The following is a 22,038-nucleotide window of genomic DNA, read 5'->3' as shown; positions in this document are numbered from 1 at the left end:
AAATATTTTAATAGCTCACTCCATTTGAAGATCTTAATCGGTGGCGCTTAACTGTTTCCCTTTTGGGCCAAAAAGTGTGCAAAGCAATTACGAACTATCTGCCACACTACAGTGGCTCCTCCATATGCTGAACAACTGATTCAATTCAGTGGACGACTGGTCGCGGCTTCCGTTTAATTGTGTGGCTCACACGCATGCTGCACGTTTTTTCCCACCAAAATCGCCAACCCTTTCACCTGCCGCCCCCTTCGCCTAAATGCTCGAATGCAGTTCGTTTCCGTGTGTGTGTGTGTGTGCGTGCGAGTGTGAGTGTGTGAGTGGTAGTGGGTGGTTACTCCTCACGTGTAACAGATGTCTGTAAATTGCTTTACTGACTGACTGACTCGCCAGTTGGCTGTTGGCGGTCGCTTAACTGCTGATGTTGCTGCTGTTGCTCCTGTTTGGTTTGTTGTCAGTCAAAGTGTCAGTATGTATGTGGCTGGCTTGCAGGTGTGAGTGCAGGTGTGACTGTGTGCGTGAGTGTGCGTGTGCGGGCGAGCATTGCACTTATAACTGCATTAATACGAGCTTATGGCTCACAGAATCGGAGGACCCATTAGTTATTGCTGCTGCGGCTGTTGTTGTTGGCCCAACATGCCACACACGGCGCACGGCGATGGCATTGCTTACAGGTGTGCGGCATTCGCAGCTTGTCAGTGGCCGCGTTTAACGCTACACTTAAACAAACAGCCGCGTGCGTCCACAAACATTGCACACATGCAACCGCTTACGCACACTTGTACACTCTCACACACACACACACACACACACGACGGGCGGCGGAAGTAAGGACAACAACAACAGCAGAAGGCCAGGATGTGGCCGCCTATTAAGTGATTTTAACACTTTGCGCATGAAAATTGCAAAAAGGCAACGGCGCGGCGTTGATAATTATCCCTTAATTGCTTAATGAGCGGCACTTGAGCAGCGCCGTCGACAGAAGCGACGTAAGTTTAATTAATGCCAATTTAATTACCACGCCACACACACACTCGCAAGTGGACGCATTTATGGCCTACTACTTACCGTTGTGTGGCACTTAAAAGCCGCACTTGCCGCAAAGAATTCTCTCACACTATGTAAGTGAATTAAAGATTTACTCGTTGTATATCTTAATCAATCGGATAGTTTTAAAGGATGCACGTTTTTCTTAACTAATTAGCATTATTCAAGTATTTAAAGTCTTGAAAGCTAGGCATTCATGCCAATTGCTTTCTGGCTACCATTTGAAATGCAATTTTCCAAAAATTCAAATATCTCGAAAATCGCCATTAATAAACACTAATTGCTCCCACATATCTTGTTTATCTAAGTGAGCACTGGTTTATAGTTTCGGCCAGAGCTTCGGCCGACTTGTTTCTGGCCTCGAATGTTGGCCGAATGTCTCTATTAGCCAGGGCCATAAGTTATTTGGTTGTTTGGCTTGATTAATGTTCACCTGCCCGTGTGTTCCGAGGAAAACTTAAATCGAACGTTGGACTAGGAAGAGGGGGCTCTACTATTCGTAGCCATTCGGACCTCGCTTTGTGGATTGTCAGTGGCAGCTTAGTTTTCGCTCAACCCTTTTCCATTGCCGGCCGGCCGGGGGCAATCTCTTCTTCCAGTGATCTAATCTTGTTATTGCCCTGACCGCCGTCTCCGGTTCCAGGCAGGCATACCCATAAAGACATGCACATACATACATACATGGTCGAGAGTGATTTAGCTGATGTGCCAATTCAATTATTTCTACCTACATAGGATTTTTCCACATGGCACCGGCAAAACATATAAACACCGATAAATGCCATACATACAAGCCATGTGGCATATAAAATAGTGAATGTAATTTTATTCACATGTCTGGCCGCGGGCCAATCCGCTTTGCCCGCCGGCACCAAATTGCACAGCAACAGCAGCAACATCAGCAACCCCGGAACCACACGGCGCACCTCTCCGCATCTCGGGTGTCGGTCTTTCTTCGGTGTGTATATAAATATGTATATATATATATGCCACATTATATGCTGTGTTCAGGGGGAGGGGGGAAGGGGAGCGGTGCGGAGCGGACCAGAGAGCTGAAATCCATCATTGGCGCATGGCCCCGGGTCACATTTGGGTTGAAATATTATAATTACAAGCGAACGCCCGCGGGCAAGGCGAGGAGGAAGGTGAACCGAAGCTGGAGCTCCGGCGTCGAACATTGGCATCGCATCGCGAGCTTAGCTTGGCTAACAACCACACTGAAACAAAAGTCGACTGCTTAGATGGAAAATCAAGGTATTTCACTGAGAGCAAATTTGAAAGAGTTAACTGCTTTGGCAGCACATGTCCAAGATGGACTGCCAGTTAGACGCACTTGAATACCAGCTAGTTTTTTTCTCAGTGCATGGAAGGGGGCTGAAGGGTACGAGCCAGTTGGACGGGCGATCGAAGTCGCTTGCTGCGGATATGGATACTTAGTTGTGGTGGTTGTGTTTACGTTGCGGCTGATAACATCCCGTTTTGCTGCTGCCGCTGCTGCTGCTGCGCCAGATGTTGCTGCTGGTGCTGCTGCGGCTGGCGTCGTGCCCCATGTTGCATGCAACACGCTCGACGGCACTCGGCACTTAGACACCAACGAGCCCCCCCAAAACAGTCTTTTCTCAACGGTGGTTCAGTGTGTTTGTGCCGATGGTGTTTGCTTTTGCCTTCGACAACGGCAGCAGGTGAATAACAGTGGCTCTGGCTATTGCCACATGCTTTTTTGCGTTTGTTTTCGCCCAGCCTGGTAACTTGTTGCACGGCACGTGTTTGGACAACTGGCCGGGTGTCCACATTAGTGGGCGGGGCAGCTGCAGCTGCAGCGCAGGATAACAGAAAACAGAGATGAGTGGCATATAATTTAAGAACAACACCGAGTGCCGGTGCCGTTTGCCTATAATTACCCACAACCAGCTACCAACTAACTGGCCAAAGAATCACAGTTTTTTTTTCCGTACCCCAAATTCATACATACCAATGCATACAATACACATACATATGTAAGTCCGGCAGCAGGTGACAAGCAGTGTGAAAAAGCTGGGCGCTGGTACCCTCATTATATGCAAAACGCTGCGTCAGGGCCGCCAGCCACTCAAACTTAACTTATTTTTAACTTGCATATTTTTGCCCATTCTCTGGCATTGCCTCAGCCAGCGCCTCTGCCTCTGGATGTCCTTAGGCCATCTTAGTTGCATGTTCGAGCAATCCTTTCCGTTCCGTTCGCTCGTTCCACCCCAAAAAGCTGGAAATAAAGAACTGGTCCTCTCCCATTCATAACTCGCGGCTATATCTTCTTTTGCGTTATATTTCCCTCATTCTGCTTGTCTCTGGGTATCAACTGTCAGTTTTCGAGCTAAAAACGCCGGAGGCTTAGTTTGTAAATCATTAAAATTATGCACACACACACACACACATGCCTCACATCCGCACACACTTATTATGTACAATATGCTAGACTGTGTGTGTGTGTTGTTGGGTTGGGTTGGAGAAGTTGGCCAAACTGCATAGGAATCATTATGCAGTTAATGACAAATGTCACGCATTGCTAATGACAAAAGGATGTCGGCAATCGACTGCAGAAGAGCCACCTCCCCCCTTCCCACTTTTCCCCCTCATTTGCGAGAGTCCAGCTTTCACCGACCCCAAGAAATTGGTAAACAAACTAATAAACATAAAGCAACATATACAATTCAGCACAATTTACCAAATACGTTGCATGTAGAAATATTAATCCTGTGTTAAACAACCATATTTTATTTAGTCACTCCATCATATATATTTATTTTTCCTCTTGGGCAGATTATAGTTTATTTAATGCACCCACCTATTTGTACGGTTTTTAAGGCACTTAAGTATTGCATTAGAATCAAATGGTGCATTAAATGTATTTCAAAACAATTGAAATAATGTCAACTGTATTATGGCATTTCGATTGGAACATATTTTTAAATCAAAGCCAAATCCTTTAGAATATAACAAATTCCCAAAACGTAAGCTTAGGCATAATATGAAGGACCAAACGGATATTCAGTAGTTGTTTTATATTGATAATTTCATCAATTTAAAGTACGGCGAGTGATATGTGTCCTTTAAAAGCTATACAAACACCTCATTTTGGCCTGTAAAATGATTACCATTCAAATGTTAATGTAAATGTTGTGCCACATATGGATGAATTGATGGGTCGATAGGTTGATAGGTGGATAGGTGGATGGGTGGACGGATGGATGCCCGAATTGATGTGATGGTTGATATGTGGTCGCGCTTGCTGCCACTGCCGCTGCAGTTCGGTCGTGCGTTAAAAATTTAACGCGAATTTCAGGCTGCGGCGGCAAAAATGGCATCATTAAGTAAAAGCCCCGCGGCCAGACATTGTGAATTTTATGAGCCTTTTCATATATATGCTTGTGTATATATGGGTATGCTATATATGTTTTTGTTGCTTCCTCGCTGGGTATCGTTAATAATAAAAAATATATGTGCGCTTGTATGTGTGCGCCCATCCATCGTATATTTTAAAGCCCATACACAGTTTGCCATTTGCCCAGCCTTGTGATGATGAGCCGAGCACACATAAATAATAGTAATAATAAAAAATCACAATAATGATGATGCTGATGCTGATGGTGTTGGCGGTCGCGGGTGGCGAAAAAAATCTGCGGAAATTCTCAGCATATGCGATGGCATTTAAATGTTTGTGTTTTCCCATTCAGCATTCAGCATGATATTGATTGACAAGCAAATGCACAAGCCTTGAATAAATATGCAGGCAAGTGGGCGGCGGTGGGGCGGTGTGCCCGCTGGAGGGCGTGGCGAGCGGGCTACTTTAAAAAGCCATCAACAAATAATTACAAACGAGCGCAGAGGAAGTGTATAAATGTCGACGCTGATTTCTGAGCTGATCCGCGGATTCTCTTTTACTATATATCTTTCTATATGTATCTACAATATATATATATGTGTATACATATGTACATGATGTATGTGACTCCTTGCACCCATATACACCGCCCCCCGCCCACTGCACTGCCCCCAAGCGATCCAAACAATAAAGCATAAAGCGCGCCGCACACATTTTGTCGAATTATTTTGTTGGCAGTCCGCTGGCGGCTAGCTGCAGCAAATTGGCTTGAAATATTGGTATTGCCATATGTATGAGCTTGTGTATGAGTGACTGAATACGTACGACTCTGCCTCTCTCTGTGTACGAGTGTGTGTGTGTGCGTGAGCTTGTGATTAAAAAAATATTTAAAATGGCAAAAACGCAAAGCGACGTCAAAATAAAGGAGCCCGCTACCCCATTTTCCCGCTTGAAACAATAAAAGCCCCCCAACAACCCCCCAAAGCGTTTCCCATTCCATTTGAGTGAGTGAAATGAGCGATAAAATTGCAACAGTTTCCACTCGTCGTACGCATTTGCTGCGATAAAGGATGAAAAATTGAAATGCCACTGCTCACACGAAACAATTAAAATTTGACATGTTTTATTGAACACTTTAATGTCGGTATTATTTGCAGTTGGCTCCACGCAATTTACGTGTGTGTGCCCCTAATTGCGAGAAATGTAAATATGTTTTATAAAAAAGTAGTAAGCTAAAACGTTTAAAAGCTAGCATCGTATAAAAAGATATAAAGTAAATCCCTTGCTTCTATTTTTTTGATTACCTGAAGGGATCAGATACACGGTGCACCATCTCTATTGCAGATCGCCGATTCTGGAAATATAGCGAAATATTATTGTGGCGCATGTACTTCAAAATGAATATGGCCGCGGGACAAATAAGCGAGCATTCCGAAACAATTGCCAATGAAAAATGATGCGACAGAACTCTCGGCTGGGGCGGGATTTTGGCCACCACCCCCGCGGGCGTTGCGTTCTCCAGCGGGCGGGGGTGGAAAGTTCGCACTCATTTTAATTACAGCTGCCTAACTGCAGGCCTCACTGTACTCGCTCAGCTCCGTCGTCTCCGCACTCATTCCAGCTTGTGTTTTGAAACACTGCCTGCGGCGTATTTATCACAAGTTTTTCTTTGCATTGCCGCCGGGCAGCAAAATATTTCAGCTGCCTCCGTCGCAGTCGCTCCTCGAACGCCCCGGGGCATTCCAGGCGGGCTCAGCTCAGCGCCCCAGTGCCCCGTTCTTCGTGCCTTGTACCGCCGTTGCCGTAGCCGATGCCGATGCCGGCGGTTCTGGTTCTGCTTCTGCTTCTTCAAAGTCTCTGGAGCTGATGCCGCACAAAGTTTCATTTCGTTTGGCCGCGGGGCGCAGCGTTCTATGCTTTGTCATTAACACAAACACGCACACTCGCACACCCGCTCACGCACACAGTGGCAGTGGCACCAACACACTGGTGTCAGCTGTACATGCACCCACACACAGGCATACACATGGCCAAGGGCAACAAAAACAAACAGGCTTTGATATTTACAATTATAGAAAATCGACCATATAGAGATGTCCCCCATGATGAATGCAACTTTTGGGTTAAATTAGTGTATGCACTTGCCAAAAAATATTTTCAAATTTTGATCTATTTCAGAGACCGTACGATTCAATCTCTCATTAGAAACTACAAGCTTCATATAAGAAATATTTTAAAATTCTATACTTTTAATTTCTACAATATAAAAATATAGCGTAAGAAAATCTTTGAAGAAAATAGTTGTTCCAGAATGCTAGTACTAAAATTCCTTCGAAACAATGTTTTTCGAATGCTGTAGCTCTAATTAAATGCTTCGATTTGCAAGCCAACGAAATAATACCAACCAGCCCAATTCTTCTATTTGCAGTTACATTGTTAATTGCGGCAGATTAGTTGCAGGCCACAAGGAAACAAGAACAACAAGCGAGATCGGACCACTTAAACCGGAAATAGACCATTAAACGCTCTCACACACACACACACGCACGCACGAACAAAGGCATCATATGGTGGAAAAGCCAAGCCGCTAAACAACAAACGGCGCTCTCTATCTCTTTGCCGCTGCTTCTGCTGCTGCTGCTGCTGCTCTCTCAAGGTCGTCGGCTCAGACGCCAGCGCCGACGAACTTCACTCCACCCCCACTCGCAACAAGACGCAACTCGAGCCGCAACACGCAACATTGGGGAGAAGAGCCATTGGCCATTCGCCATTCGCCATCCATCAGCCAGCGAGCTAAATCAGTATTCGAGCAACTCTCGACGCGAATGCAAGTGAGGTAAATTGCCAGCGCTCAAAAGTAGGCAACACTTGGGTCTAACGGTGAACGGCGAACGCTTAACGGTTAACGGTGTGCGTTGTGTACGGCAAGCGGAAACGGAAGTAAACACTCGTTGGCGCGCGCTCGCTTGATTGAATTTGAAAGGGTTCAACCGAAAGCAACTAGCGATCAGCAGATCGAAGCAAACTGAGGATATCGAAGCGCACTGAAGATCCGACAAGACGAATATCGTTTATCTACGCGCGCGTTGTATTAAAAAAGAGTTAAAGTGCATTTCCTAAATATACCAACCTTTTTGTGAGTTTCTTGAGCGGTGAAGAGACATTTAAGTTGCAAATATAATTTGTTTTCCTTTTACAATTATACAATGATTATGATAATTTGCATAAATTTTGACTGAAATCCAATTTAACACATTACACCAGCCTTCATTATCATATGCATAGTTTAAAAAACTTAAGTTTTATTCATAATTAAGATGAAGATCAATATTAGCTCAAATTCAACACCCAATTGAAATATATTTTTCTAACTAAAATTTTCATTGCTTTCCTCCCAAAAACAGAACTCCGTTTGTTGCATTGGATCAACGATCACCGTTGACGGTGGATTCCTCCTGCCCCAAACGGTAAGCATAAACTGAAAACTTTTCATTTGCAAAATGCCCCGAAAATCCCAACCAGCCTTCGAGCTGGCCAATAAATTAGTTTAAAAAAAGATTCTGTAATAAACGAATTTTTGACACACAACAGCATCGACAGTCCAAGTTGCAGGCCACCCGATCTCTCTCCCTTTGGTTTTGGCCAAAAGCGCCGCTGGCCACTGATTTTCGTCTCTCCCACATGCCAAGTCAGAAATTGTGCGCCATAAACGAAGACTGTTTAAAAAAAAAAAAATTATACGCCTCAAGTGCTCTGTACCCGCACCAAAGGAGAAATAAACAAAAGTAAGAAGAGTAACCCAGGGAAAGGGAGCGGTAAAGGAAGCGGGCTACGGCGACGGGGAGAAAAAATCATACAAAATACGCCATCGGCATTTTTGGGCAACCTTAGCCCCCGGCTGAGTTATGTGTGCAGACGAGAACGAGTCGCATTATTTTTTCTACCTTAAAGGCTATAAAATACGATGGTGCTGGGGCGGGGGTCGTGGGTCGAAGCGAAGCGAAGCAAAGGAGGGGGCATGACCGGTTGTATTGTGGCTGGTCGAAAACTAAGCGGCCAAAAGATGACCCCCGGGCCAAATACATACAGCACACTCGTACAACAAATTTTTGTTTAGCCAGCGAATCGACGTTCCGTGAGAGTCGTCGTCCGTCCGTTCATCGGTCCATCTGTCCGTTTGTCCGTTGAGTTGGAGCCAAGTCATGAGGCAAAGTTCAAAGCAAGAACTGCAGTGTGCGGGGAATTGCATTCAAATAGAGAGATACCACTCTAATAAAATGATTAATAGTTGTTAAATAGGGTAGAACTTTAAATTAAAAAGATAATATTACATGATAATAATATCTTTTATACTTATTAATAAATGACACATTCTCCATTTCCAACTGATTTCTAATTACGTTGTTCCCATTACTATATCATTTTTTCCTGTGTAATGGGAGGAGCGAGGCGTTGACGACCTTCGCCTGTTGCCCTCTTATTCCACACAGCCCTCTCTTTCACATGGAAGCAACTGGTTTTGGTGTTATCTCTTGCTGTTTCTGCTGTTTTTTGTGTGTTTTTTCTTTGTTTTCGCATGCCAGACACAAGAATTTCCCTATAGAAGGTGGAGTCGAAGTCAAAGTCTTGTTTGTTTGCCTGTTTGTTTGGCTGGAGCCGCAGTTCGCGATTCTTGGCTCGCATTGTCAGGATCTGGCAGTCGCCATATTCCCAGCTAATTTGTTTTCATTCAGCGGATTCAGGCTCCAGCTACTTGCATTCACATTTGCATTAACGGCCTATACCTGCTGCTGTTTGGAAACGGAAACCGACGGCAAAGTGATTTCCATTACGTGCCAATAGTCAAAGCCCTTACTTGCTCCTGCTGCATTTGAATGGCTGAGGCAGTGGCACAAAAGCTCTTAACGCGCTGTGTGTTAATTAAGCTGCAATTCGGCATCATTACCAGCATCAACATTGCGCTGCCAATTTGCCACCAACGGAGTGGCTGTGCCAATGCAACTGCAATGGGTACGACTTCTGGTTATCGCGTGTATTTGAAGCTTAAGATTTTTTAAGCATGTTGTTAATTATACAGCATTTTATAAAAATAATTCTTATGCTTTAGATAATATAGCATCTGTCAGTTTAATATGTTTCATTTCATCCTTATTGCCATTTTTTGGTCTAAAAACAATCTTAATCGGATGCCTAATACTCCTGGCTTACACTCTGTTGATACCCAGGACTTCCCGCTCCGAAACCCGATTCTTTGGCCGACTGCACCTGCCGCTGTTGTTGTTGTTGCATCGGGGAGTGCATTTTACTTCAGTTGCCTTTGTGTTGCATCTGCTGTTGATGCTGTTTTTGGCTGCGATATGCACACGCAAATTGCACCAATTAGGCAGGCCGTATTGTCTGCCGCTGCCAGTTGCACTTGCGAATCCAGTTGCACTGGCAGAAGTGCATCTGAATGGGTTTTGGCTTTGCGGTGGACCAGCTTGCTCTCTGCCCACTGTTTTCCGGCCGGATTCCGAATCGTGTTCCATTGTTTGAGCGCTGTTCGAGTGGAAACATGGCTGTTAATTATTATGTACACTTGATTAAGTAGCGCCGGCAATCATACCATGCCCGGTTGAAGCTGCAGTGGAGCTATCAGTTTGCTCGCACCCAGCAAACAACGCTGCGTATGCGCAATGTTTTCCTTTACGGCAATATTCCGACGCTTTGGCTGCTTATCCTTTGCGCTTTTGACTTTCAATTCAATTTTCGAATTTAGCTGAATAAAAACATCTCATCTTTAGGTAGACACACTCTCACATGTGGATTTATCCGGAATATATTTATATTTTGCTAGTCGACGTCGTCGTCGTCATCGTGGATGCTGTTGTTTCACTTTTTTCCTACATGGAGGTCGTATGTCGGCGAGTTGTGAGTTGGCTGAGTAATGTTTGCTCTGCATACGTAGCTCCAAGCCCCCTCGAAGCCCCCCACCTCCCGCTGCCACAACCCTTGGCCTGCCTTTTGCTGAGTGAGCCATATGCAGCGCAATCGTCGTTTTTATTTAATATTTTCTAATAAATTTTTCAAAGTTTATTTTTGAAAGCCTTGCAGCGTTTTAATATCTGCTGCTTCAGTATATGCCGGGACTCCAGTTACTCGCTCACTCACTCAACTTCTGCCAGACTTCCCTGCCCATACCCACACACTCACACTCACACTCACACTCACACTCAGACTAACACTCATACTCACGGCCATGCTCTATATATATTCACATATATATCGCATATATTTGTACAATTTGCCATGGCGCACACATTCTGCAACTTTGGCCAACAATTTTCGTAGCATCGCAGTGGGAAAAGGATGACGAGGGGCAGAGTGGTCTGATTTCCCATATGCCGCAGCTCCAGCTCCGCCGTTTGGATTTGGACCCTTTGGCTAAAGACGACGTCGACGCAGAAGTTGAGTTCGGGCACTGCAGCCCGAGATCCTAGATCTGGAGGGGAATGGGAGTCATGTGTGGGGGGCCTTCTACTGGCTTTGGCTTTTTGTGTTTTACTTGGGACCTCCGACTGCCCGGCAAAAGTTTTTCATTTGCCTGCTCATCAGCGTTTTGATTTTGGTTTTGGCCAACTGCGAAACGAAAACAAGCCAAGCCAGAGTGGAGGCAGTTGCTCCACATGCCACTCCTTGCCATTGCCTCTCGACCTTCTCGAGATTCGCCCGGGGCTTTTGGATTCTTCTCAACTTGTCCCCGGGACATTTTGCAGATTTTTCCTCTGCTGCTCCGTGTGTGTGTGCGTTTGTGTGTTTACTTTATGTTTGTCTTGGCTAGATACACAAGCGTTCCGTGCCGTTCCGCATTCCCTTATCTGCAGCTCCCGGGAGCCGTAAGTTTGCTTTCTTTTTCCAACCCCGAATATACATAGGTCCTGCCTAATTGGAATCCACCGCCCTCGTCGCCCGTCAAACATAATCTGCTGCTGCTGCGGCTGCTGCTGCAGCAGTGTTGCAATTTGATAAATCTTCGGGTTCCCAATGTTTTCGTATTAACTTTCGAGGTGGATTCAGTGCAGCCGACGTCGCTTTCGCCGCGGGCGTTTTAAAATTGAGATAAGATTTTGCCTCGAAAACTTTCGTTTTGCTTTTTATTTTCCCCATTTTTATGCTGCTGTTTTTATTCTGCTTTTATACTCTCCACTCCTGTTGTTGTGCGAGCTGCCTGGGGAGCATTGAGGACATGAGACGCAGACCAACTTAGGTATGATATCTTTAAATGCAGGCAACACACATGGGTATAAGCCAAAGCCAGAACGGACACGACTAGACTTACCTACCAATCGCAAAAGTTTCCGCCTGCAGCATCCATCCAGCCAGCCAGCCATCTAGCCATCCAGCCCCAACCCCTAGCCTTATCGGAATCGTTGTAGGAGTCGGAGAAGGGTTCGGTTCGGTTTGGGTCCGGAACGGAATGGAACGGATTGGGAGGTGTATCCTTGCCGTTGTGGTTACTGGCTATGTTCCTGCTCCTTTGTTGCTGTTGTTGCTGCTGCTGCTGCTGCTCTTGTTGCCGCTAGCGCTGCAAGGATAAATGAATGAGGAGGCACCCGGCATCCACACACGGCCACCCACACACTCAAGCGGAGTCACATGTATGAGCCGGAGAAGCCCTGAAGGAACCACCCCAGAACCAACTGGCGGGAAAGAGGCGGAGTGCGGGCAGGATAACCCCAAGTTTCAATCCCAAACACCGGGCACGGGCACGGGCACCTTGCCCGACTACAGTGGGCACTCGCTCGTGCAGAGCCCCAGTGGATTACATTCGGGGGCCGCATGGCCACACCCCTGCTCCGGCTCCTCCTGCGCTTTCCATAGCGCTGTGTGTTGATGAATAAGCTCTCCACCTTCCGAGGGTCCTTTGGGCCCCAGTTCCGCCCGTGTTCCGTACTCCTTGGCTCGGCTTGGCTTGGCTCGCTTTCCTTGCTGGGTTTCGTTTCGTATCCATCCATGATTTCCGCACTAATTCCAAACGATCGCCGCGGGCCTAGTCAGCTTTTGCCCTTTTTCGCTAGCTCTCTCGCTCTCGCACAGCTAGCCTTCTCCTTCGACACTGGAAAAAACGTATTTCTTGAAAGCACAGAAAATATGAAACATGCACTTAGATCACTTTCCGACAAATGTACTGTGAATACTTTGCGTTAGTTTTAAATTATATAAATTAGTTTTATTGTTTGTAATTTTACGATGGAATAAGATCTCTCTACCATTTTTGTAAGTGCGGCTACCAACCAGGACACTCGGGCTGTCTGGCCTTTGTGTGCGGAAGGTTGGCTGGCCGCAGGACATTTTCTAGGGTTACATAGTCAGCGTCGCAGTCGTCAACGTCTGATGCTCTGCCTAGGTGTGTGTCGCTATCTCCGTGTGGACGAGGATGAGGACGACGACGAGAATGAGGATGAGGGTGTGTGTGATGTGGTGTGGTGTGCACTTTAGCTCATTTCTTGGCTTTTGTTTACGCTTTTGTCCTGTTTTGGGAGGGCGAATGCCAGCAGTGCCACCCGATCCGAAAACCGAGCAGCCCAAGTCGTGGCGAATTGCCTGGGTGGAACTGAAATGGGCGGGTTCCCACACCGGTTATCCACCCAGGATTCGAGCATTGAGCATGTGCCAACGGCCAGTTTTGTCCATAATTCCATCTTGGAAAATGGTTTCGCCCCGGGGCCAGTTCATCCCGGACTGGTCAGCAACCTGATATCCAGCTCCGCACTCACAATCTGAACAATGGAAAACTAATAAGCTCACAGCAGTCATCTCTTTCTCCCGGAGCCGAATGAAACATGAAACTCCTCCGTCAGAAGTATAAGAGGAAGTCTCGGTCCCAGCAAATGTGCAATGCCAAGAGTTAAGAGTTAATGGCATTGCCATTAAAACCAGACCTGCGCCAGGCAAAGATGTCAAATAATGACCACAGAAAGGACGAGAGCATGCAGAGCAGCAGGCCGGATTGCCAGGATGCCAAAATGATGCGGGGAAGGAAGCCGGTTGACAAATATGACTACGGCAAAGGCAACTCTTAAATATTCATATTGGTCAGAGGTGCGCAGCATGCGGAAGTTCACAGAGAAATCTTGGGATCAGCTGATCCTTATAGGATCCTTCTATGCATATGAATCATAAAATCGGTTTTGGGGTTGATATATATAAATATTAGTTTATATTCCATATTTTATCATTAAATGTAAAGGGAATTTCCATTAAAAAAAGATTAGCCAAGTTTGGGTTGTTCAGTTATTGTTCGTAGATCTTGAAAGATCGATCTGAGGAATGTTCTAACTTTTTGGAAGTTATCTACATATTTGGAAAGTTCGACATATTTCCATATGTCATATGTCACGTGCTCAGCTCTGGGTCTCATCTCAAGTGTAACCAAAGGCGCTGCGAACAACTCCAGCAACTCGGCTTTCCCGCCCAGCCGGCAGCCTTGCCCCTCAGCCCCTTGCCACATTACCCCCCCGCGCCCACTGCTCGGCTCATCCTGCTACTAGACGGCATAGAAAAGATACCGCTTGCGGCGGTAATGGACTAGAATAGGATGCAAACTGCAGTGCTTGTCTTATATACAATACCGTTAGCTCTGGGTGTCCACACCCACACACACACACACGTGTGTCCCAAACTCGGTGTGTGTGTGTGTGTGGGGCTTGTTGTTGTTGTTGCACCTGCTCAAGTGGGCCGCAAAGCAATTGAAATTGAATTGTTTGTGTGGCAAGCCAGAGCTCAGGCATTGCATATTTTGTGGCTGCAACTGCAGCAGTTGGCCCTAGGAGGAATGTGGCCAGGAAGGAGTAGGAGTAGAAGAGAGAGAGAGAGGGGTATGGTGCGGTGCGGTGCGGTGGGGTAAAGGATATTGGCTAGGAAACCATTAAGCCAGATCCCATAAACGAATATCCAATGTTTGATTGAACGCATTACTCACGCTTTATAATTGGCGTAAATTAATAAAACCCAGCTGTATATGCCACCCATTTCTGGACCCCCGTCAATCGCCATTGCTGCCATGAGAATGCCTTGCAGTCATTTATTTTGTGCAATTTTTTTGTGCAACTCTCTTGGTTTCCATTTGAAACCGTAACCCTGTTCGACGTCCGTCGCTCCTTACGTTTCTATTCGCTTTTTAGCCCTCGCACAATCGTACACTCGTAAGCTTGTACATCCACTGCCTCTCCGGTTCCCATTCGCATTTGAATGTTCATGTAGTTAAAGTTAATCAAATCGTAATTACCCAGCCCGAGTCGTCGTGGCCGCAGGGCCTCAAACATTTAAAAAAAGCAAACTTGTTTAGCTAGATGGACAGCGGTGATTTGTGGCGAAGCGAAGAATAAATGCCCTTCAAGGGGCAAAGTGATCGGTAATATACATTTCAGATACGGACATTCCATTATCACATTACTGAGAAAGTATATGGAATGTGGTCGAATTCTATGTCATCTGTTGTTTATTAACTAGGATAAATATATTTTACTATTATAAATAAGCTATTATAGCTAAGCTACCCATTCAAAGGTAGTTCCATCGTAACGTACATTCATAACCGAAGAGAACTGTGTGTAAGCCAAGTTAATGTGCATAAAGCATGTGAACATTTGTCATATGGGGCCAACTCGTTTTGAGTGGTTCGCTCGCCGGTTGATTGAGTTTTATTAATTTGCGGTCCTGGACCTGGAGGAACTGAAACTGATACTAATGATGATGCTGATGATGGTGATGATGATGAGGCTTTGGCTCTCGCTTTGCAGATTTAGATGTAGCCACGTAATTGGTGTTGACTTTGTTAAGTCGGCTCAGCGGGCGCGTTGCGCATACGCCATGTGGCACGCATCCGACTGACACGTCATAATTGGCGAGCCCACATCGCACATTGCCCCGCTTTCCACCGCGAAACAATGTGATTTTCGTGTGAAATTCGACTGGCAACCCTTCCGGCCAGTACAACCACAACGACGAGTGGCTAAAACGATGCACTCGATGGCCGTTAACATTAACTGCATCCACAGGCCGCCCAGTTTGGGCTGCTATATGGTATAAGCCATGCGGGAATGGCGATTTGGTCTTGTCCACGACCGAAGCTGCAGAGAGCCGATCGCTTCGGGCTCGACGCCCCGTAACCGAGATGGAAACGCAGTGAAAATCCAAATATTCCCACACAATCAGCCCAAGACCGTGGCCATATGAAATATATATATATATGTACGTACGACTTGGCTCTGCCTCCCTACAAATCGCTCTGAATGCCTGTGTGTGTGTGTGTGCTTGTGTGTGAACTTTTATGGGCCCTGTGGAGAGCTGCAAGCCATGTTTGGCCCGTCGCGGCATTTTCGTTGTCACGTTTGCTGTCCTCCGCCGATGTGGCTGTCCGTAATCAGAGTCAAGTCAATTTCAGTTTGGCGCGGGGGACAAATTGGTTCTCATGATTAGCGTTTTCGAAGCCCCCCGACTTATATAAGCTGCTCTCATTACTTGTATATTATGTGACAATTAACCGGGATTTCATTTGATTCTTGGTTGCAGGAAAAAATGCGATATGGACCGAGAGCGCGAAAGAGATGTCAAGGCCCTGGAGCCACGCGACTTATCCTCCACGGGCCGCATTTACGCCAGAAGCGATATTAAAATCAGGTAAGCTTGGGTTTTATGAGCAAAGATATTAGTTCGTGTAGCAAGGTATAGAAAATACAATATGCTTCTAAGATTTTGAAGAATTTATTGGTTTTGTAATTTGGGACTTTCAAAAGTTTTAAGAACTTCCTGGCAAAGTGCAGTGGAATGCAGAGTACTCCATCGGCTGTATGATAGATGGGAGCTTCCACGCCACATTGCCATTCCCCCTTGTCGCAAACAATCTCATTGTGAATTCGTGAACGGCTTTCGCCCACAGCTCCTCGCCAACCGTCTCGCCAACGATCTCAAACTCCTCTTCGCCCACACCGACGCCACCCGCCAGTTCCTCAGTGACGCCGCTGGGCTTGCCCGGAGCGGTGGCAGCTGCTGCCGCCGCCGTCGGAGGAGCCTCCTCGGCGGGGGCCAGTTCCTATTTGCACGGCAACCACAAGCCCATCACTGGGATTCCGTGTGTGGCCGCCGCCTCCCGCTATACGGCACCCGTTCACATCGACGTGGGCGGGACCATCTACACCAGCTCACTGGAGACGCTCACCAAGTACCCGGAGTCGAAGCTGGCCAAGCTCTTCAATGGCCAGATACCCATCGTGCTGGACTCGCTGAAGCAGCACTATTTCATCGATCGCGATGGGGGCATGTTCCGCCACATTCTGAACTTTATGAGAAACTCAAGACTTCTGATTGCCGAAGACTTTCCGGACCTGGAGCTGCTGCTGGAGGAGGCTCGCTACTACGAAGTGGAGCGTAAGTATTCAACTTAATCGTCATAAGCTCTTATCTTCCATATGGAGTAAAAAGCTTACATATTTTCTGTTCAATTTATTATAAGTTATACTTCTCACTTGATACTTTTTCACTGTGCATGGAACCTCGTTATGGCCACCAGCGATTATAGCTAATTTGCTCTTCTCCCTGTCTCCATTCCCTCTCCACATGACCAACCGGTGTGCCCACAGCGATGATTAAGCAGCTGGAGAGCATGCGCAAGGATCGCGTTCGCAACGGCAACTATTTGGTGGCGCCACCCACTCCACCGGCTCGCCACATCAAGACGAGCCCGAGGACCAGCGCATCGCCGGAGTGCAATTACGAGGTAGTGGCGCTGCACATCTCGCCGGACCTTGGCGAACGCATAATGCTGTCGGCGGAACGGGCTCTGCTCGACGAGCTCTTCCCGGAGGCCAGCCAGGCGACACAGTCGAGTCGCAGCGGAGTGTCCTGGAACCAGGGCGACTGGGGGCAAATCATCCGCTTCCCCCTCAACGGCTACTGCAAGCTGAACTCGGTGCAGGTGCTCACCCGACTCCTCAACGCCGGCTTCACCATCGAGGCCAGCGTTGGGGGCCAGCAGTTCTCCGAGTATCTGCTGGCGCGACGCGTTCCAATGTGATAGGCTCTGGCTAGGGATTCCCCAGCTCCCCAAGAAGCTGCAGATGTAGCACTGATTCCGTCGGCTTCTGTAGCTTCTGTTTCCGGTTCCGGTTCGGATTCGGGTTCGGGTTCGGCATCGGGCTCTTTGCGACGCGGGCGTCTGATCCATGTGCGTTGCAGGCGCTGATAGATCTGGGTTAGGTGAACCAGAATCGCAGGTGGGGAGAGTAGTCTATGAACAATTCCAAGTGATACAAAGTACTGAGAAGAAGGGCAATGAAAAATCAAGTGTTATGCCGAATTGTTTATATATCCAACACATTTAAACTCGATCCACCACCGTTTCGGGGACTGCGCATTGCTGCTCTGAGCAGTAAAATACATAATTTAGAAATACTTGGACACCGTTCGGTGAGGATGCAAGTTCTGAATCTGAATCCAAATGTTATTTAATGTTTATCAATTAAGTTTGCTGGCACGGACACTGAACGCAAACACGCTCGTGTGTATTATTAAGCATTTACAGAGCCAAGAGCCCAGCACTGATTTTGTTTTTTAGCCTTGAGTTTAAGTCGATATTGTTTTCTCTAAGTGTACCACCTAATGCTAATGACCCTAAGTTGTTTCATCGAGTTGGCCAGGGATATTAGCTGGCTTAAATTATTGTAACACACACGGAAAACTATGGTAGTATCAACTCACAGCGAAAATAGTTTTGTAGTACTTAATTGATGTAATTGAACCTTTATGAATGTAAACTATGGGATAACTTTTTCAATATATACGATCCGACGTCTAAATAGTCTACACCAATTCAAATACAATTACATGCAAATATAGATATATTCAACAAAATACAGTTTGCGACCACGCCCTCTATAGAACAACCACTCAATTGAATATTTAAATAAAGAAAAAACATACGTGTAAACTGTTGAATTTCCTCTTTGGATGCTTCATTTGAAATTTGTATTCCTGGCGGGCACCAACCGGTTATGAAGCTGGCTCAACCGGTAAAGTATGTAGATAATTTGTACAAGTAAAATGTAACTAAGTACGTACATCTTACATGTCAAAAAGGTCTTCCTTTAATTTTCTTACACATGTACTTTACGTAGAATTCAAAATTGTTGGTTACATTTAACCACATCTTATTAACTCAGAAACCGGTAAATAAAACGATTTAAAGTTTTATTGAAAAATAATTTTATTTGTGTATATATACTTTCCACATACATGTAAATAGTCTATTTTAAATTAAATTAACTTATTCAGTAGGCATAACTTTGCAAATCTACACGTGTACATGTGGTACATATATTGTATATTAGAAGTATATGTTTGTGTGGATTACTTATGTATCTTTGATCAGTAACATATCGGCTAGGCATTCGCTTACACTCTAGTGTGCCAACAAGGTATTCGAAATCTTTAGGAGATTTGCATCGATCGATGCATGGCACGCTCGGGATTTGATTGTCAAACTTGATATATCGAATGGGATTTGAAACTTGGCCTAAAATTGCATAAGATCGGTACTTTGTCACTATTTTCATTCACTTAACTGTTTCGAGTCGTTCGATTTGTTCATCGTGTTAGAAGTCCTTAGGTCGAGTCCTACAAACTATATCACAGTTGGAAACTAGGCGCTAAACGAGACGACTACTACTAACTACAAGTACAAGAAGTAATTGACGCCCGAGTGAAGTGGACATCGGCTTAGCTAAGTGGGCGCCCTCCGGCGGAGCCGATCCGGATGGGATCTCTTCGAGTTTGGCATGGCGGAGGCGTCTTAGAAATGCACTATCGGTGTTTTGTTCTCGTAATTACATGGATTCTACAAGCGCAGGACCGCGACGACGATCCCTGCTGACTACTGGTTTACGGGCTAGGATAGAGAAGTATACACAAAGATGCGGGCGGGGGGACTGGCTAAGTACACTAGAAAGTAATTTACAAATCTATGGGTCGGTCTAGGCTCTGTACAGGCGCACGGGCTCCTATCTAAGATAACAGCCAGCAAAGGCGTGTCCGCATGGCTTCCAAAGGCACTTGGCAAGATTCTCCTTCTTCATTGGCAATTGCTCCTACTCTACTGAAGCCTACACCCTCGTCTCCGTGTTGCGGTTTCGATGCAGTGGCTGCAGCTCCCGTTGGGTATCATTGTAGTACTCGTGATCGGAGCTGGTTGGCTCACTGCCTGGCATTGGCACCTTGACCTCCATGGTGCCCGGGACTCCCATCACCGGTATCCCGATGGTCTGGGTGGGTATCGGCGACTCCCCAACTCCCAGTGTATGCGCGTTCAGCAGATACTCAGGATTGTCCACACTAACGGGCACTCCGATGAGATCCATGTAGCCGGCAGCCACGCCCACAGCTGCCATGTTGTTTTGATTGGGATTATTCATGTTGTTATTGTTGTTGGGCCCCGGTTGGCAAGTGGGCATCAGGTAATCATCCTCATCGACTGGTAGATCGAGGCGCAGATTACCCACGCCCACTTCCCGGGCACTCGAATCCGTCTCATCGTCTCCGGTACTCGAATTCTTATTGCTGGGATCCTTGCAGTAGCGGTTCAGCTTGGGTATCTCATCCGTGCAGTCGGTTCTGTGACTAGGACCAGGTGCTGCCTTGGGTTGCAGGTAGTCATCGGGTTCCACAATGGCTTCGGACCCATCGGTGGTGGGAGCCAGTTTTCGGATGAGATCCTTCTCATCCTGACTCGTGTAGGCCGGCAGCCGGGTGAACTTATCCCCGGGAATGGCCAGATAGCGACCCGGATCTCTGGCGAACTCGGCAAATACCGTAGTCAGCTGCTTGAAGGTTGGACGCATGGCGGCATCCAAGTGCCAGCACGAGAGCAGTGTGCAGTAAATGTCCAGCGAACAAATCTCCGGTTGCTCCAGCTTCAGACCGACTTCAATAAGATCGGGAATATCCTTGGCGGGGATGTTCTCGTGCGGTCGCTGGCCAAAGGTCAGAAGTTCCCAAATGGTCACACCAAAGGCCCAGACATCGGACTTGCTGGTGAATACACGGTTACGGATGCACTCCAGTGCCAACCACTTGATGGGCATCTTGCCGCCAGCAGCCTTGTACTCATTAGAATCGCTGCTCAGCAACTTGGCCAGCCCAAAGTCGGTGATCTTCACCAACGAGGGAGTCTGCACCAGGACATTGCGTGCAGCCAAGTCTCTGTGGACCAGTCGCTTCTCCTCCAGATACGACATGCCCTTGGCGATTTGGGTGCTCCAGTTGAGCAGAGCCTTAGAGCCGATCTTGTCCCGGTTATTTCGCACATAGTCCAGCAGGCAGCCAAGTGGCATCAGTTGCGTGATTAGCATCATTTGTGAGGACATGCAGACGGCCAGGAGCTTCAGCAGATTAACGTGCTCCACAGAGGCCATGATGTAGGCTTCGCGCAGGAACTCTTCGCTGGACTCGGCGCCCGTGGACTTGAGCAGCTCCTTAATGGCCACTGGAATCTTGACGTTCTCACCCTCCGGCACCCAGACACCCTTGTACACTCGTCCAAAGGCTCCCATTCCGAGGACTCCACCCTTGCGCAACTCGGCGTCCTTGACAATGCGCAGCTTGCATAGATTGGCTCCAATGTTCGAGGGACGCAGCGGCTCGGAATCCTCGCAGCCGGACAGAGCCATGGTCATCTTGACGGTTTCCTTCTTGGCCTTTTGCTTTTGCCGACAGATGTAGGTGACCACGCAGAGAATGCAGATCGTCGGGACCAGAACAGCACCAGTGATGATGAAGATCATGTTCACATCCAGATTAGCAGTTATCTTGCTGCTCCTCGGCGGACTAGCTGCGCAGTAGGGTCCAATGGCCGTGTACTGATAGTTCACATGTCGCATCTCCAAGGGACACTTCGAGGTGCAATTGAACATCGTGGAGTTCACATAGGGACCCGTCTCATTCGCGTCAAACAACTTGAAGTTGCGACAAGCCTTGCAATCGTCGGCACCCGGTCCCGTGCAACCATTGCATTCCGGGTGGCACTGGAAGCACTCGCGCTGCTCCTCATCCGTGTAGTGATCCGCCGGACACTCGGTCTCACACTGCTCCCGTCGCTTGTAGTGGGTGCACTTGGAGCACACCTGTTCATGGTATCCGTAGTTAGTGCACAGCTCGCAAAGGGGATGGCACTTTCGGCAGACTGCTCTGCCGGCAAGTGGCTTCAGCGAACCCTGCTCTTGCGGATGCACATACTCCCAGAAGTAGCCATCGGGGCACTTGTCGTCCTTCAGCAGGCAGCGTTTAACTGTGGCGTCATTGTTAATAATGGCCAAATTGCACGTCGTACACGCTCCAATGCCGATGGTGTCCTTGGGACCAGTGCATCCATCGCAGGTGGCGTGGCACTCCCGGCAGACACCACGATCGTTGTACTTGTTCTTCGGGCACTCGGACACACAGTGCTGACCGTCCCTCACATGGACGCACTCCTGGCAGTGATCTGCTCCAGCTCCATTGCAAGTCCGGCACTCTGGATGGCATATTTTGCACGTTCTGTTGTCAAACTTGTAGGCACTGAAGGAGAGTAACAAGCGTCGGTTAACTGATGTTCTTTTGATTTATCT

General features: G+C 47.1%; 2 protein-coding genes across 5 annotated transcripts in view; one reads left to right on the top strand and one right to left on the bottom strand.

The window, feature by feature from the left end:
* The first annotated feature begins 2,635 nt into the window (after positions 1-2,635).
* LOC6735582 (BTB/POZ domain-containing protein kctd15-like) lies at positions 2,636-18,361 on the top strand. 3 transcript variants are annotated; one of them, XM_016181420.3, is made up of 6 exons: positions 2,636-2,726; positions 6,831-7,238; positions 7,807-7,869; positions 15,956-16,063; positions 16,323-16,810; positions 17,023-18,361. In XM_016181420.3, exons 2-6 carry the CDS (start codon positions 7,228-7,230, stop codon positions 17,454-17,456), a joined length of 1,104 nt encoding a protein of 367 aa, XP_016028943.1. In that variant the 5' UTR covers positions 2,636-2,726; positions 6,831-7,227; the 3' UTR covers positions 17,457-18,361. The 3 variants fall into 3 exon arrangements, with proteins under 3 accessions (XP_016028943.1, XP_016028942.1, XP_039148417.1); XM_016181419.3 differs by having other exon boundaries at positions 6,831-7,538; positions 17,023-18,360; XM_039292483.2 differs by lacking the exon at positions 2,636-2,726 and having other exon boundaries at positions 6,830-7,238.
* A 265-nt stretch (positions 18,362-18,626) lies between these two features.
* LOC6735581 (epidermal growth factor receptor) overlaps positions 18,627-22,038 on the bottom strand; it is a 38,717-nt gene continuing 35,305 nt past the window's right edge. For both annotated transcript variants that reach the window (XM_016168695.3, XM_002082465.4), the window contains exon 5: positions 18,627-21,988. In XM_016168695.3, the coding sequence (XP_016028937.1) occupies positions 19,540-21,988 (2,449 nt within the window). In that variant the 3' untranslated portion in view covers positions 18,627-19,539. The remainder of the gene's footprint in view (positions 21,989-22,038) is intronic.

Source organism: Drosophila simulans, chromosome 2R (assembly GCF_016746395.2).
Source record: "Drosophila simulans strain w501 chromosome 2R, Prin_Dsim_3.1, whole genome shotgun sequence".
Taxonomy (NCBI): Eukaryota; Metazoa; Arthropoda; class Insecta; order Diptera; family Drosophilidae; genus Drosophila; species Drosophila simulans.
Note: the sequence above shows the minus strand (reverse complement) of the source record. Positions and strands in the feature narration are given on the sequence as shown.

Bases quoted from the DNA above. Each gene is read 5' to 3' on its own strand.
- LOC6735582 (XM_016181420.3), top strand. The intron at 7,870-15,955 runs GTAAGCATAAAC...TCTTGGTTGCAG, and splicing joins GATTCCTCCTGCCCCAAACG to GAAAAAATGCGATATGGACC. The intron at 16,064-16,322 runs GTAAGCTTGGGT...TTTCGCCCACAG, and splicing joins AGAAGCGATATTAAAATCAG to CTCCTCGCCAACCGTCTCGC.